General features: G+C 35.9%; 2 protein-coding genes across 5 annotated transcripts; both read left to right on the forward strand.

Annotated features, from left to right (window-relative positions):
* Positions 1 to 227: 227 nt before the first annotated feature.
* On the forward strand, positions 228 to 4,185 carry LOC121792421 (heparan-alpha-glucosaminide N-acetyltransferase). Of its 4 annotated transcripts, none has more exons than XM_042190358.1 (13): positions 232 to 1,145; positions 1,273 to 1,476; positions 1,548 to 1,629; positions 1,714 to 1,790; positions 1,882 to 2,000; positions 2,427 to 2,544; positions 2,680 to 2,796; positions 2,860 to 2,951; positions 3,058 to 3,124; positions 3,190 to 3,271; positions 3,341 to 3,432; positions 3,539 to 3,682; positions 3,818 to 4,185. In XM_042190358.1, the coding sequence occupies exons 1-13, from the start codon at positions 1,014 to 1,016 to the stop codon at positions 3,962 to 3,964; spliced, it is 1,473 nt and encodes a 490-aa protein (XP_042046292.1). In that variant the 5' UTR covers positions 232 to 1,013; the 3' UTR covers positions 3,965 to 4,185. The 4 variants fall into 4 exon arrangements, with proteins under 4 accessions (XP_042046290.1, XP_042046291.1, XP_042046292.1 ...); XM_042190361.1 differs by having other exon boundaries at positions 1,339 to 1,476; XM_042190356.1 differs by having other exon boundaries at positions 228 to 1,145; positions 3,190 to 3,432.
* Positions 4,186 to 4,686: 501 nt separating this feature from the next.
* LOC121770478 (REF/SRPP-like protein At3g05500) lies at positions 4,687 to 16,020 on the forward strand. The gene is made up of 3 exons (XM_042167205.1): positions 4,687 to 4,751; positions 4,832 to 5,062; positions 15,268 to 16,020. The coding sequence occupies exons 1-3, from the start codon at positions 4,713 to 4,715 to the stop codon at positions 15,547 to 15,549; spliced, it is 552 nt and encodes a 183-aa protein (XP_042023139.1). The 5' UTR covers positions 4,687 to 4,712; the 3' UTR covers positions 15,550 to 16,020.
* Positions 16,021 to 16,268: the final 248 nt, after the last annotated feature.

The raw sequence follows: 16,268 nt of genomic DNA on the forward strand, positions 1-16,268 counted from the left end.
CTTACCGATTTTTCCGCCCAAATTCGGCAAACCGATTACAATAGTTCGGCGAGCGGATCGGCTAACGCCGGTGATCGACTAACCGGTCCGCTCTCTCCGCCATTGTGGATGCTCTTACTAAAACTGACCCAGAATTGGGGATGGGGTGGCCCACCATACATGAATTGAATAGGGTGTTCGGTGAATTAGATTTGGGCGTGTTTTCTACTAGTGATAATAATGTGATTTAAGTGTAGTGACAAAACTACCCCTTATCAATTCCCAGATTTCAGGCTGAAACCCCAATCTGTCGCTGCAATCCCCAATCCCACCGATGGCGTAGGAGCAGCTGATCCTCCGCGACACCATGCGTGCCCACACCGACTGGGTCACTGCCATCGCCACCCCGATCGACAAATCCGACATGATTGTCACTGCCTTCCGTGACAAATCCATCATCGTCTGGTCCTTCACCGGCCACTCTCACTTCGTCCAAGACGTCATCCTCTCCTCCAACAGCCAGTTCGCCCTCTCCGGCTCATGGGACGACGAACTCTGCCTCTGGGATCTCGCCGCCGAAACATCCTCGCGTCCAAAGATAGAGATGAATGCGTCGATTTTGGGTGTGCAATTCGAGGGCAAATTCATCTTTTCACCGTTGACTCCTTCCAATTCTGGGCTCTCCAGAAATAAAAACCACTCATTAGTGATTTGTTAAGTGCGGGCCGCAGCCCCTTTTCTTGGGCTTGGCAGAAACTTATCTTGGCAAGTGAACATCAGTAATTGGGCAGATTTGGAGGCATATTGGCCATATCTGTGAAACTGAACACATCCTAATACCGTACAATAAATTAGTGGAGGTGTGTTATTGAAGACTTGGCAGTTGTTGACAGAAGAAGACGAGGCGAAGACGACGAAAGGATAAATAAAAGAGGAGACAAATAACAACACATTTCAACATCACCTATAGATAATATAGTGTACATATAAGTGGTATGCACTCAGAATATGGTTTTCAGTAATCAGGTAGTGAGATGGCGGATATCAAAGAGGATTGTGGAGCTCCAAACTCGGAATCCCAACACATACAACAACATACACAAAAACACAACCCAAAACCCAAGCGCGTCGCGTCGCTCGATATCTTCAGAGGCCTCACCGTCGCGGTAATTAATGTTTTTGCGTTCTCAACTATTCCATGCTTTCTCGTTTTCATATGATGATTATTCTCTTCAAATTGATTTCGTTAAGTTCATAACCCTAGTTATTGCTTTGATTTGGAAATTTGAATAGGCTTATTATGGTAATCATGAAATTGGAAATATCTGTGAATATATATTGAATGATATTGGAGTTCAGTTGATGATCTTGGTGGATGACGCGGGCGAAGAGTGGCCTGTTATAGGTCATGCCCCATGGAATGGCTGCAATCTTGCTGATTTTGTTATGCCATTTTTCCTCTTTATTGTGGGAATGGCCATTGCACTGGCGCTCAAGGTTCGACTCTTTTAACCAATTCGATGTCATTGATTCTTGTTATACACTCTTTTGCTGATTTTTATGGATAGAGAATACAAGGTAGGGCAGAAACTATCAGAAAAATCATTTTCAGAACTATTAAACTTCTCTTTTGGGGCCTCCTTTTGCAAGGTTAGTTGTTGCTCTGCTCTGCATAAATTATTTGAGTTTGCATGTTTAGGTAATATCCTAACTGAGTCCGATGGTTTCATGCAGGAGGTTATTCACATGCCCCTGACAAGCTAACATATGGGGTTGACATGAAAATGATAAGGTGGTGTGGAATTCTTCAGGTGAAAATGACAACTTATTTCTAGATTTAGACTGATTCATCTTTGATCAAATGAAGTTGTACTGAGATTTGGATTGTTTTATCTTTTGCAGAGAATAGCTCTCGCCTATTTAGTGGTCGCTTTCGTAGAAATCTTGACGAGATGCTCTGTTCCAAAAGACCTATCACCTGCTGGAAAGCTGTCTGTGTTCAAGTTATATATTTGGCATTGGTGAGTGTTCTCTAACAGTTGCTGGTAAATTTGATTTGGAATAACTTTCAGTTAAGTTGTGTAGAGTGTTTGCTGGAATACTCATTGAATGATTGGCATAGATGATCGAACAGTGAAGATAGAACAATAGATGAGAACTGCTCAAAGCTCTCTCCTGAGAGTTCTCACATTTATCAGATTGAATTTGGATATTCATCCATTACAATGGGTCTGTATATTGAGTTGTTTCACTGGAAGAAACTGCTCCTAAGAACTAATCTGATGTGGCTGCTTACTTAGCTACGATATATTCTAACAGAATTCGAATGCGCTTTGATAATTATTAACGCTTCTTCTCTTCCACATCCCTTTTCTTCTTTCTTGAATTTCTTCTGCTGTCTCACGTTCATGGTTACATGCTATCAACTAGTGATCTACGATTCGCAGGATTTTTGCAGCTTGTGTTCTGAGTGTTTATCTGGCCGTGTTATATGGAATATATGTTCCCGACTGGCACTTCAGGGTGCAAAATACAGACAGTCCTGATTTTGGGAAAGTTCTTACTGTAAGCCCTTTCTCTTTTCATTGCTAGATTAATTTGTCTAGTTGAAAAAAAGATTTGGATATCAAGATATTTCTGGTCCATTAACTGTACTATTTCTCAAATGAAACTGTTTGGACAAGAAATTTTGATATTCAGGTAGCTTGCAGTGTGAGAGGGAAACTGGATCCTCCTTGTAATGCAGTAGGCTATATCGATAGAAAAGTGATTGGAATCAATCACATGTATCCGCATCCAGCTTGGAAGAGATCGAAAGTGAGTGGTTTATTTTTGTCTCGTATATTGGTTATTCAAAGTCCTCATTCTCAAGTGTTGCAGGCTTGCACAATGAGCTCTCCGCACGAGGGACCTTTCCGAAGTGATGCTCCATCCTGGTGCTGGGCACCTTTTGAACCTGAAGGAATTCTAAGGTTGGACAGTCAAATTTTCATTTTTTGAATTTGGACATATTATTGCAAGTGAAATTGGTGCTAAGTATGGAGCATGTTAACGGATTATTATGGTCTCTTAGTGCAGCTCAATTTCTGCTATCCTCTCCACAATCATTGGACTTCATTTTGGACATGTTCTCGTGCACATAAAGGTCTGTATTAATAGCATTATTCCAGACAATTACGGTAGGTTCAATATAATATGGTGAAGTTGTAGGAACATAGGAGTAGACTTCAACATTGGGCGGTCCCAGGACTTGGCCTTGTTGTTATTGGAATAACTCTCCACTTTACAAATGGTATGTACGTCTCAAATATCATCCTCTTTTGTATCTCAAATTTCCTGATGAATATATATGATGGTGCAGCAATTCCTTTGAATAAGCAACTATACACCCTCAGCTATGTTTGTGTAACATCTGGAGCAGCAGCGTTAGTGTTCTCTGCTCTCTACATAATGGTACAAAATCTAGACCTCGCATGTCATAATTCTTAATTGTTACCAAAACATAGAATAGGTCTTCCATCCTTGTAGTCTGTTTTTAGTTACAAATTCTCCATGTTAGGTCGATATATGGAACATTAGGTTTCTGTTTCTGCCATTGGAGTGGATTGGCATGAATGCAATGCTGGTATACGTGATGGCAGCAGAAGGTATCTTTGCGGGCTTTATCAATGGTTGGTATTACGATGATCCCCATAATACCTTGGTAAGTAAACTTATCAAAGCATTGACTCTCTTCCCCATCATAATTTAGAGGCTCGGTCAACAATGAACAAAAGAAATGATGGCCTATTAGAGGTGAAGGGTGATATTGTATGATGATGGGTTAAGTTGTTTTTAGGTAAGGTGGATTCAGAAGCACATTTTCATCAATGTGTGGCATTCAAGGAGAGTCGGGACTCTGCTTTACGTTATCTTTGCTGAGATACTGTTTTGGGGCGTCGTTGCTGGCGTATTGCACCGATTCTCCATATACTGGAAGCTTTAGTTCTTATCTTTTCACAATGTGTGCAGTTCAAAACTACAATTATCGACAGTTTGTATCTGATCCCATTTTAATTTAGTAGGGTTGTATTTTATTGTTTTTGTTTTTGTTTTTTGTACATGAAAGAGTTGATGCATTTATAGCTGTTTATTGTTGGGAGTGGGGATCAAACTCCTAAACCTCATCCTTCTTAATATAAAAGTATGTTGATTGAGTTTGGCAAACGGTCAATTCTTCCAATACTTTATGAATTGAGGTATTACATAGTCGTTCAAAAATAATTGTGTAAGATTGTTTTCGGTTATATATATTTTAATTTCTTATTTCACCAAATCTTTTACGTTGATGTCTTACATTCTCCTAAAAATAAATTAAAATTACATAGTGTTTCAGATAAGTAATGATAAACGCCAAACGGTGTCGTCATGTGTGTATGAGTAAATCTGATTTTTTTTTGACAAATAAAGTGTATCATGGAATAATAATCTATTTACTCTGTGTATATTGGAAAAGAAATAAAATATGTGCCATACAATACATGAATTGCATGAAATAGATGGTTAGGCTCCAAGAGTTGCATGCTCATTAATTTCACACACTGCCCACACAACTTTGCACACACATAATATACACCACACACATAATATACACCACCTCTGTGTGTGTCTCTCTCTCTTATATATCCAACGCGACACATTCAAATCTAGATTTTGAAGAACCAGACAGGAGATTAGCGTTGTTGTAATTCATCATGGCGAAAACAGATTGCAGTCTCCAACAACCTCAATCCGTAAGCCTGCCATCACCATTCGCCCCATTCTGATTTGATTTGATGATGTATTAATGCCTAATTGGTTTCTGTCAATCAAGGCGAGGGACGATGACAACTGGCCGACGCTCAAGTACTTGGATTTCGTGGTGGTCGCCACCCTTCACGCGCTGATGCTCATCGCCAGCATCTACGGTTTTGCCAAGGAGAGATCAGGCCGCCTCAAGCCCGGAATTAAAGTCGTTGAGGACTCTGTCAGGACCGTTATCGGTCCGCTTTACTCTAAATCACACGATCTTCCCATTCGTGTCCTCAAGTTTGCGGATCGCAAGGTATAATGCGCTTCAATTGGACGTTGGATATAATGATATTCTAATCACTTCTCCGATTATGAGTTTTTCATTGTTTCTGTTGCTTCCTTCGATGATTGTTTGATCTTATTAGGGTAAACGCTGAACGATTGGACGGGGCTTTGTTGACAAAGAATATATATATATATATATATATATATATATATAGAGTCTTAATCCATCCAAAAACACCTCTTAGTACAAAAACCTAGGACAATTTCCTGCCATTGGATGTAGTAAATAACGGATATGATTGATTCTTATTTTAAACAATTTTGTGTCATAATTAAAAAGATTTCGGTCATTATAAGGATATTTTGGGTACTAACACTAAACGAGTCATTTGAACAACTTGATTGCATTAATTATGATCAATTAACGGGATTTAATTAGACACACTTCCAAAAACTCTCTGTATTCCCGCTCTATAGACAGAAGCTTTTGACGGACGATTCATCTCCATCTCCGTGACACAAAACCCTACTTCGCTAACGCTACTCTCCGACGATTTGAATCGGGACATTGTCAGCAACAATGGTTGAAACTCGGGGGTCTGCAACATCAAACAAAGAGGGGGAAGGTGAGTAATGGTCTTGTTTGGGTGTTTGCTTTTTCTAGAATCGGTACAATGCTGAAAACTGATTTCTGGTTGCCACGATGTATACTAGTTTACGAAAGGTCTACAGCAAAAAGGAAGACCGAAGCAAAAACGGAGCCCGCAAAAGGTTTTATTTGGTTCATATTGTTGAACCCTTATGTCTACAAATTGCATGCTTTAAGCCAATGCGGATACAAACCAGTCATTATGCATCGAAAGCCGCCTTTAAAGAGCAATGTTGAGGGACGCAATGTTATCAAACCTAACTCGTCAACAGCTGACGGTAATGCATCTGCTGACAATCTGAACAAGGACAAAGGTATAACATTCTTAATGAATACTGTGCTCTGCAATGACATAATTGGCAACTTAGTATGCAACTGTATTTGCTAGTTGCACTGTAGTCCATCAAGAAAAAACCAATATGCTAGTATACGATCAAAATAAGATGGTTTACAGATTGGACATTTGTTTGATTCTATTATATTATGCTGACATAAAAGGTCCCATCGAATGACATGTGTGGCATTTAACCATGACACATGACTAATCTAATCCAACTGATTGTGTAGCCGTTATCTTTTATTCTCCACTATATTTGCTCTTTAGTTTTATTTTAACCTATCAATGTACTGAAGAAGCTGGCCGAGGTTGGGCCAACATTTGACACTGGGTTCTCTTTTGGAGAAAGTAATGTAACTTGCTATTATATTTTGACTTATATGTTGCTATTATATGACGTTGATTTGTTTCTATTTTTGGTGAAGGTAATAGATTTAGTTTTGGAAAACATGACCTAAACAATGCTGTTGTATGACCTTTAATGTCTGTTATTAGTATGTCTGGTAATATTATGATCTAAACGATGTTGTTGTATGACCTTTAATGTCTGTTAGTATTATGTCTGGTAATATTATGACCTAAACGATGCCGATGTATGACCTTTAATGTCTGTTAGTATTATTTGTGGTAATATTATGACCTAAACGATGTTGTTGTATGACCTTTAATGCCTGTTAATATTATGTTTTGGAAAATACTATCGTCAAGACATATTTGATGTTCTAATATGATGTAAGATATGTGTCAGATTTTTTTACTAGCAAAATATGATGTCATCGCAGGATCAGACTAGAAATAATACTGGAATGTACCAAGCACACGATACTAATAAAGAAGCTAATATCATCGATCATGACGCTATTGGAATGAATAAAAACCTGGATGATACAAAATCATTTTTAAGTATTGGCTGCTCAACCTGTTGTGCGTTGATGTTGGCCGATAATAATCATAGTTCATTTTTTAATAAAACAACGGCATCCATACATTACGCAAATGACAACAAGACAATGAAGATAGATGTTGAGAAGATGATTGCGGACTACAAAGCTTCAGTTTTGGATTTGTCTTTGAATTTTAGATTCATAGACGGCTACATCGACATTTTTTATTTGTTTTGAAATTTCAGATTCTAGAATTTCCACGTATCTCATAGGTTTGTTGTTGGGATATGTCATTGGATTTTATGTCTCACATCTTGGGCTATGTAATTTACGAGAACTTGGTTTGCTTTTGAATTGATTTTTAAGTCCTGTCTTTACAATGCAGATGTGTTGCGACAATGTAGTATGGGTTATTCGAAGTGGTAAATATTGGACCTAATGTTTGACACTTTGACATAATAAGATTTAAGAATAACATTGAATACATGTCATTCTGAAACATAAACGAGTCATTATAAGAAGTCAGGGCATTCTGATGATAAATAAGAGTCGGTATAAGAAAAAGACTGAATACATGTCATACTGATAACATATACGAGTCATTATAAGAAAAAGAATAAATACATGTCAGTCTAATACACTTTTGCCATGATGTGCCACATACACCATCTATGACGTGTGTTCACAAGGACCTCCTCGACAGCAACCTTCATTCCTAGGTCTTGGTCCGTAATGATCAATTTCGGAGCTACACCCATGCACTTCACAAACTACTGGAATAGCCAGGAGAAAGAGTCTGCACTCTCACTACAAAGTTGACCGGCACCAAATGTCACAGCTCTTCCATGATTGTCCTTACCAGTGAACGGAGCAAATATCATAGAATACCTGCATAAAAATAGTCTTTCTAAAATCAGGCATGGGAGCTGGAGTTTGACAAGATAGAATATCAAACAATAGGCCAGTACGAAAACAATGAATGTCATACCACGAAATGTAAACTAAATGTGAAAACAAATAAGCTTACAACATGTACCTGTTGGTTGAGTAAGTAGTGTCAAATGAAACAATGTCACCGAATAGCAAAAAAATCTTTTTCGACAGCGGATCACACCAGAATAAATGTGACATTCTATCACTAGAATCGACCTTATATTCATACGTGAAGGTATCACAACTTTCCTTCTTCTTCCTTAGCTCATCTAATATCATCTGAGCATCATGCCCTTCAGCATATCTCCTAATGTCTCGGGTGTAATTGAGAACGTCCAATACAGTACACCCGACTGACTCATATCCACCCATCAATTCAGTCAACAATTTAAATATTAGTGATGGACCAATATTGACACCAGCACAATCGGTAATAAATTTTTGGTGGACATCGTCAAGAACGCGATTGAGTCTCATGAATTTCTGGTGGTTTGGAAGTACCATAGGATGATTATGTTCTTCATTCAAATTCTTGATTATGTAGCCTCTGTCGGAGTCAAACTTGAAGGCAACCCTAGCTTTACAGCCGCATTTCTTGGATTTACGTTCGCGTCTAGCTTGCTTGTCTTGCACTCTTTTTTCACCTTCTCTACTACACACCATATAAAACCATATGGTGAGTTGACCAATTTTTTTAGACCCGCACTTGAGGGTATCAAAACCAACATGTCGACCATAATTTTCATAAAACTGAATTGCCTTCTCCAATGTGGGAAAGTTACGACCAACAAAGGGTTTCACTTCGTTAGGGCAATCAGGGGTATGTAAATCTGAAATAAACAAAAATAGAGCATAAGAACATAGCATAATAACGAAAGGGAGATGTGAAATCCGTTATGTGAAAAAATGCAGCGAATGTATGCATAAAAATACATGCAACCAGTTAAACATGAAGACAGATTACATACAACGAAGAGCATAACTACGGTATATTAAAGTCATAACATAAAAATAAAATATAAAACTTATGGCATAATCAAGAAACAAAAATGAAATTAAAACAAATCAATATATTTAACCTCCACAATTTGTATTATCCACACTTTCATCAGATGAAGAATGATTGTCACAGTTCGGCGGTGGGGGTGATCCAATTTCCATTAATGTGAGGCTCGATATAAACAAATCTGCAAACAATTTATGCATTCACAATCATAGATCAAATGATAAAAAAAATCAACAAAAGAGAGAGAAGCTATGAAAAGGGATATATAAGAATATTTCAACCTCTGGATGATAATTCCAAAAATTAAGATTTTAGGTGAATACAAATCTTACAATGAAGTGATGAAAGAGGAGATGTAAAACGGCAATCTGGTAGAGAAATTAAAAAAGATTATGAAGCAATCGCTGAAGATGATGAACACACATTCTGAGATCGAGAGTTAAAAAATATTCATATTTATGGAAGAAGGTGAAAAAATCGCTGAAGAAGAGGATGAATAACTTGACAGAATGATTCGAGAATATGGAATCAGCTGAAGAAATAAAAGTGAATGAGTGAATCGTGGTTAGAAATTTCATGCAGATATGAAGTGAGAGAAAGAGATGATCATGGAGTAATCATACTGCATGATTAATGGAGATTCCATAACAACACAAATGTATAAGTTCCATACTAGCCTTATACGATTATTTTTATTTAAAAATGAGAAAGAAATGAAAATAGGACAGCCTTCAGATCTTGTCCTAAGATTAAAATAACGGCAAATCTCATGGACAGTAATTAGCTTATGTTTGGTATTAGGATTGATTTTTGTATTGATCAAAATCCTATATATATATATATATATATATATATATATATATATATATAGGGATGTATTCATTTCCTTTTCCTATATTTCCTCATTTTTCCTTCTTAATATCAGCCATTAGATTAGAGAAATGGACGGTCAAGATCAATATTGGGTAATTAATCCCGTGTTGCATTATTTGTCCTATTTTGTGCATTATGAGGGTACAATAGTAATCTAATAATGGCTGAAAACCGCTACGAATAATGCACCACATGGTCACGAGTAATGCATATAATTGACTATATAATGCACAATATGTGAACTGCAATGCATACGAATAAGATGTACCATGTTATGATGTTTGGACACACGTTTCTTGTTTCCCCTAAGGGTTTAATAAGCTTAGGGGCTAGGGTATAGTACGTAGACACGTATGTAATCTTCACATGGTAACGAGCAATGGATATAATTGACTATATAATGCACAATTTGTGAACTGCAATGCATACGAACAAGATGTGCTGTGTTATGATGTTTGACACACGTTTCTTGTTTCCCCTAAGGGTTTAATAAGCTTAGGGGCTAGGGTATAGTACGTACACATTAATAATAAATTATAAAACGATACGAATAATTCACCAAATTGTCACGAGTAATGGATGTTATTAACTATATAATGCACAATATGTGAACTGCAATGCATACGAATAAGATGTACCATGTTATGATGTTTGACACACGTTTCTTGTTTACCCTAAGGGTTTAATACGCTTATGGGCTAGGGTATAGTACGTAGACATTACTAAATGCACGTATGTAATCTTCAATCCGTTGATTAACCCATATACACAATACCTCTAATAATGCATAATATACTGAGATAATGACAATTAACAGCTACATAATGCACTACCTAAACCAAATAATGCACATACGTATATTCCAATAACAACAATTTGTTAGTAATGTCTACGTACTATACCCTAGCCCCTAAGCTTATTAAACCCTTAGGGGAAACAAGAAACGTGTGTCAAACATCATAACATGGTACATCTTATTCGTATGCATTGCAGTTCACATATTGTGCATTATATAGTTAATAACATCCATTACTCGTGACAATTTGGTGAATTATTCGTATCGTTTTATAATTTGTTATTAATGCGTACGTACTATACCCTAGCCCCTAAGCTTATTAAACCCTTAGGGGAAACAAGAAACGTGTGTCAAACATCATAACACAGCACATCTTGTTCGTATGCATTGCAGTTCACAAATTGTGCATTATATAGTCAATTATATCCATTACTCGTTACCATGTGAAGATTACATACGTGTCTACGTACTATACCCTAGCCCCTAAGCTTATTAAACCCTTAGGGGAAACAAGAAACGTGTGTCCAAACATCATAACATGGTACATCTTATTCGTATGCATTGCAGTTCACATATTGTGCATTATATAGTCAATTATATGCATTACTCGTGACCATGTGGTGCATTATTCGCAGATACCAAAATGTGGCAGTTACTTTTCCGACAAATGTCAATAATAACCCTGTAATGCATACAACCACCTTCTATAATGCAACACGGAACCAGTTTTATAGAATCAATCTGATCCGTTGATGCCTTAGATCTAACGCGTAATATTAAGAAGGAAAAAGGATCTAAGATGTGAAAAGGAGAATAACGCTCCCCTATATATATATATATATATATATATATATAGGGTTTTGATCCATGCAAAACCATTCTTAATACAAAAATGCAGAACCAAGCATACAAAAGTCATTTTTAGGTCATTGTAAGCTTATTTTTACGTCATTATAGTAAGGATGACATGAAATGATCTTAACATGACCTCAAACCCAAAGTTTATAATATGACCTAAAACTGCTTTACAATGACCCTCCGTGTTTTTGTTTAATTATTGACCATTGGATTGTCAAATCTCATGGTCAGGATTTGGTCTGGATTTTGTATTGAGATCAAGTTTTGTATTGATCATTTTCCTCTATATATATATATATAGAGTCGTGATCATATAATAACCCCTAAATATCGTAATAACCCTATAACTAAATCTGGACAACACATATTTCTAATCATGCGGTTGAGATTCAAACTTAGATTTACTTCATAAAAAAAAGCACGGGGTAAAACTGTCATTTCTCTCATTTAATTTCTGAATTTTGCCAAATATCACGTAAAATGATAAAATGATAGGTTTATTGCATAGAATGATAGTTTTGAGATTCAAACTTAGATTTACTTCATAAAAAAAAGCGCGGGGTAAAACTGTCATTTCCTCATTTAATTTCTGAATTTCGCCAAATATCACGTAAAATGATAAAATGATAAAATGATAGGTTTATTGCATAGAATGATAGTTTTGCCGGATAGAATGATACTCTGAGTTGATAAAATGATACTTTTGACTAACTGATAAAATGATAAAATGATAGGTTTATTGCATAGAATGATAGTTTTGCCGGATAGAATGATACTCTGAGTTGATAAAATAATATTTTTAGCTTATAAATGTTAGGTTTACTGCATAAAATGATAGTTTTGCCGGATAGAATGATACTTTCAGCCGATAGAATGATAGTTTTACCGGGTAGAATGATACTTTCAGCCGATAGAATGATAGGTATTTTTGGTGTATAAAATGACATTTTTGTTTAATAAAATGATACTTTTACCTGATAAAATGATAATCTAAGCGGATAAAATGACAGTTAGCTTATAAAAATGATAGTTTAGCTGAAGAAATTGCATATAAGCTGATAAAATGATACTTTAACGTGACAAAATGACATAAAACTGATAAAATGATAGTTTTGCCGGATAGAATGATACTTTCAGCCGATAGATTTAGCCGATAGGCTGATAGAATGATACTTTCAGCCGATAGAATGATACTTTCAGCCGATAGAATGATACTTTCAGCCGATAGATTTAGTTATAGGGTTATTACGGAAATTGGGGTTATCATTATAATGCACCCCTATATATATATATCACTCGGTTGATATTCAAACTTAGATTTACTTCATAAAAAAACGCGGGGGTAAATATGTCATTTCGCTCATGATAAAATTTACGTTCATGATATCCAAATTTCGCTCATTTAATTTCTGAATTTCGCTCATTTAATTTCTGAATTTCGCTCATTTTATCAGTCAGTCAAAAGTATCATTTTATCAACTCAGAGTATCATTCTATCCGGAAAACTATCATTCTATGCAATAAACCTAACATATATCATTTTATCAGTCAGTCAAAAGTATCATTTTATCAACTCAGAGTATCATTCTATCCGGCAAAACTATCATTTTATCAGTTTTATGTCATTTTGTCACGTTAAAGTATCATTTTATCAGCTTATACGCAATTTCTTCAGCAAAACTATCATTTTTATAAGGTTACTGTCATTTTATCCGCTTAGATTATCATTTTATCAGGTAAAAGTATCATTTTATTAAACAAAAATGTCATTTTATACACCAAAAATACCTATCATTCTATCGGCTGAAAGTATCATTCTACCCGACAAAACTATCATTCTATCGGCTGAAAGTATCATTCTATCCGGCAAAACTATCATTTTATCAGTTTTATATCATTTTGTCACGTTAAAGTATCATTTTATCAGCTTATATGCAATTTCTTCAGCTAAACTATCATTTTTATAAGCTAACTGTCATTTTATCCGCTTAGATTATCATTTTATCAGGTAAAAGTATCATTTTATTAAACAAAAATGTCATTTTATACACCAAAAATACCTATCATTCTATCGGCTGAAAGTATCATTCTACCCGACAAAACTATCATTCTATCGGCTGAAAGTATCATTCTATCCGGCAAAACTATCATTTTATGCAGTAAACCTAACATTTATAAGCTAAAAGTATCATTTTATCTACTCAGAGTATCATTCTATTCGGAAAAACTATCATTTTTATAAGGTTTCTGTAATATTATCCGCTTAGATTATCATTTTATCAGGTAAAAGTATCATTTTATTAAACAAAAATGTCATTGTATACACCAAAAATACCTATCATTCTATCGGCTGAAAGTATCATTCTACCCGGCAAAACTATCATTCTATCGGCTGATAGTATCATTCTATCCGGCAAAACTATCATTTTATGCAGTAAACCTAACATTTATAAGCTAAAAGTATCATTTTATCAACTCAGAGTATCATTCTATCCGGCAAAACTATCATTCTATGCAATAAACCTATCATTTTATCATTTTATCAGTCGGTCAAAAGTATCATTTTATCAACTCAGAGTATCATTCTATCCGGCAAAACTATCATTCTATGCAATAAACCTATCATTTTATCATTTTATCAGTCAGTCAAAAGTATCATTTTATCAACTCAAAGTATCATTCTATCCGGTAAAACTATCATTCTATGCAATAAAACCTATCATTTTATTAGTCAGTCAAAAGTATCATTTTATCAACTCAGAGTATCATTCTATCCGGTAAAACTATCATTCTACGCAATAAACCTATCATTTTATCATTTTATCATTTTACGTGATATTTGGCGAAATTCAGAAATTAAATGAGGGAAATGACAGTTTTACCCCGCGCTTTTTTTTATGAAGTAAATCTAAGTTTGAATCTCAACCGCATGATTAGAACTGATCACAGACTCTCTCTCTCTCTCTATATATATATATTCTCAATTAGGTTCAAAATTGATTTAATTAACTATCCAGATGCTAATTTTTTATCCTTAGTTTGTAGGAATAGCAATGTTATCTTACAACTTACAAGGCTGGTGTTGCTTTCCACAAGTTGATAACCTTGTTATCTGGATTTGCATATTTCCTATCATTTTTTGTTCTTTTTAAATAATTTCAAGGAAATAATTCGCTGAGTGTGTAATTATGGCATGATATGGTTGGTGATGCAGAGGTTGTATTTAGAAAATAAATGTCGCAGTGGCATTGCCGGAGATTGAAGCTCTTGGATTGAGAAATGCATGGTTCTTTCTGAGTTATTTTCTTTGTTTTTTCTGTACATTGACCCCAATCAGTTAAATTAACCAGGTAAGTTAAGTGTTTTATAGAAAATCCAAATGCTCTCTTTTGTATATTCTAAAATCACATTTGGAGACTTGCTATTCCTTAAGCAATCACAAAATCCTTCTTATGGTAGTGGCATCTGCGTGGTTATGCTATGCTATAGAATTCGTTTAATGCAAATGATGTTCTGATCTCAGGGGAAATTTTATGATAGATGCCTTTGCTCTCCCATTCATTGATATTGTTCAACTGATTTAAGCTTGTTTGGTTTACTTTTAAGCCTCTCCTGTTTAAAACACAAACTTCTTTGATCTGGAATATCTTGTTACACTACTTTTACGGTGAAATCATTCTATAACATTGCTTCACTTGTGTAAATCCTTGAATATTTGTCGCCTCTATGGATGGACCATTTATCCGTCCTTTCTCACAAAGGGATTCATTTTGATTCCACACAATAGCGATTGGTATTTATACTTGGAAGATGATGGCCCATGTGAATGTCTTTTGGAGAGATTAATTTATATTCATCCAGAAAGAGTGGATAAACCAATCTGGATGGATTATGCAGGTTGATGAGTCTGTGCACAAGGTGCAGAAGTGCATGCCCTCATCTCTGAGGAGCGCATCTTTCAAAGCCTATAACCATGCTCGGAAAGCACCTGTTGCTGCTCGGTGTGTGATGGCTGATGTCCAGAAAAGTGGCATGGTGGAGACGGCTTCTGGACTTGCAAAATCAGTGTGTGCCAAGTACGAGCCAGTAGCCAAGGACTTGTACACCAAGTATGAACCAATGACCGAGGAGTATGCACTGCATGTTTGGCGTTTGCTGAACCAGTACGTCCTCTTCTAACGAGCTGCTCTAGCTGCTGGTCCACTAGCCGGTTACTGCTCGGAGATGTACAACCAGAAGGTTGAAGTTGCTGCCAAGAGTGGGTACAAGGTGGCAGCACATCTTCCAATCATACCTATTGACAAGATTGCAGAGGCTATAAGGACTGATAATATGACACCTGTAGTCATTGATGGCGGCCGGGTAGAAGAAGAAATAACGACCTAGTAATGATTCTTTAGCTGGCGGGAACGACAGAGTTCTCTACTAGAAGTAGGTACGTGTTTTAAGCAGTTTTTTGGAACTAGTATTTAGTTTTAGAAAGATTTTTGATAATCCGTTTGGGACGTATGGATTATGCTTTGAGACAGGGGTCAGATTTACCATTGCATCAACTTGATAAATTTGGTTTGTTTTATTCTTTCCTATATGATTATTGATTATCCATTCCCATCCCCTTTGTAATTGCTTCATGCCATGGTGAGACATATATCAGAATAACAAGGTGTTGTTCTTGCGCTTGAATTTACTATAATGCAGAATGTGCTTCTATTTAAGACACGCTCAAGGTTGTAATACACTGAAATCTTGTACTATATGTATAGTGATATGTTACAAAACCAAAATATTTTGGTTAAATGAAGTTTATATGCATGCCATGTTACCAACTTCACTTTATATTCAACATTAGTACATATATTTTGTAAATGAAATGCTTCCAAAAACATGTTTTCTTAGGA

Source organism: Salvia splendens, chromosome 2 (assembly GCF_004379255.2).
Source record: "Salvia splendens isolate huo1 chromosome 2, SspV2, whole genome shotgun sequence".
NCBI classification, from domain to species: domain Eukaryota; kingdom Viridiplantae; phylum Streptophyta; class Magnoliopsida; order Lamiales; family Lamiaceae; genus Salvia; species Salvia splendens.

Excerpts from the sequence above, each read along its gene's own strand:
- LOC121792421 (XM_042190356.1), top strand. The coding sequence starts at position 1,014 with ATGGCGGATATCAAAGAGGATTGTGGAGCTCCAAACTCGGAATCCCAA. Across the intron at positions 2,952-3,057 it reads GAACCTGAAGGAATTCTAAG|CTCAATTTCTGCTATCCTCT; the intron begins GTTGGACAGTCA and ends CTCTTAGTGCAG. Across the intron at positions 3,433-3,538 it reads TCTCTGCTCTCTACATAATG|GTCGATATATGGAACATTAG; the intron begins GTACAAAATCTA and ends TCTCCATGTTAG.
- LOC121770478 (XM_042167205.1), top strand. The coding sequence starts at position 4,713 with ATGGCGAAAACAGATTGCAGTCTCCAACAACCTCAATCC. Across the intron at positions 4,752-4,831 it reads GTCTCCAACAACCTCAATCC|GCGAGGGACGATGACAACTG; the intron begins GTAAGCCTGCCA and ends CTGTCAATCAAG. Across the intron at positions 5,063-15,267 it reads TCAAGTTTGCGGATCGCAAG|GTTGATGAGTCTGTGCACAA; the intron begins GTATAATGCGCT and ends TGGATTATGCAG.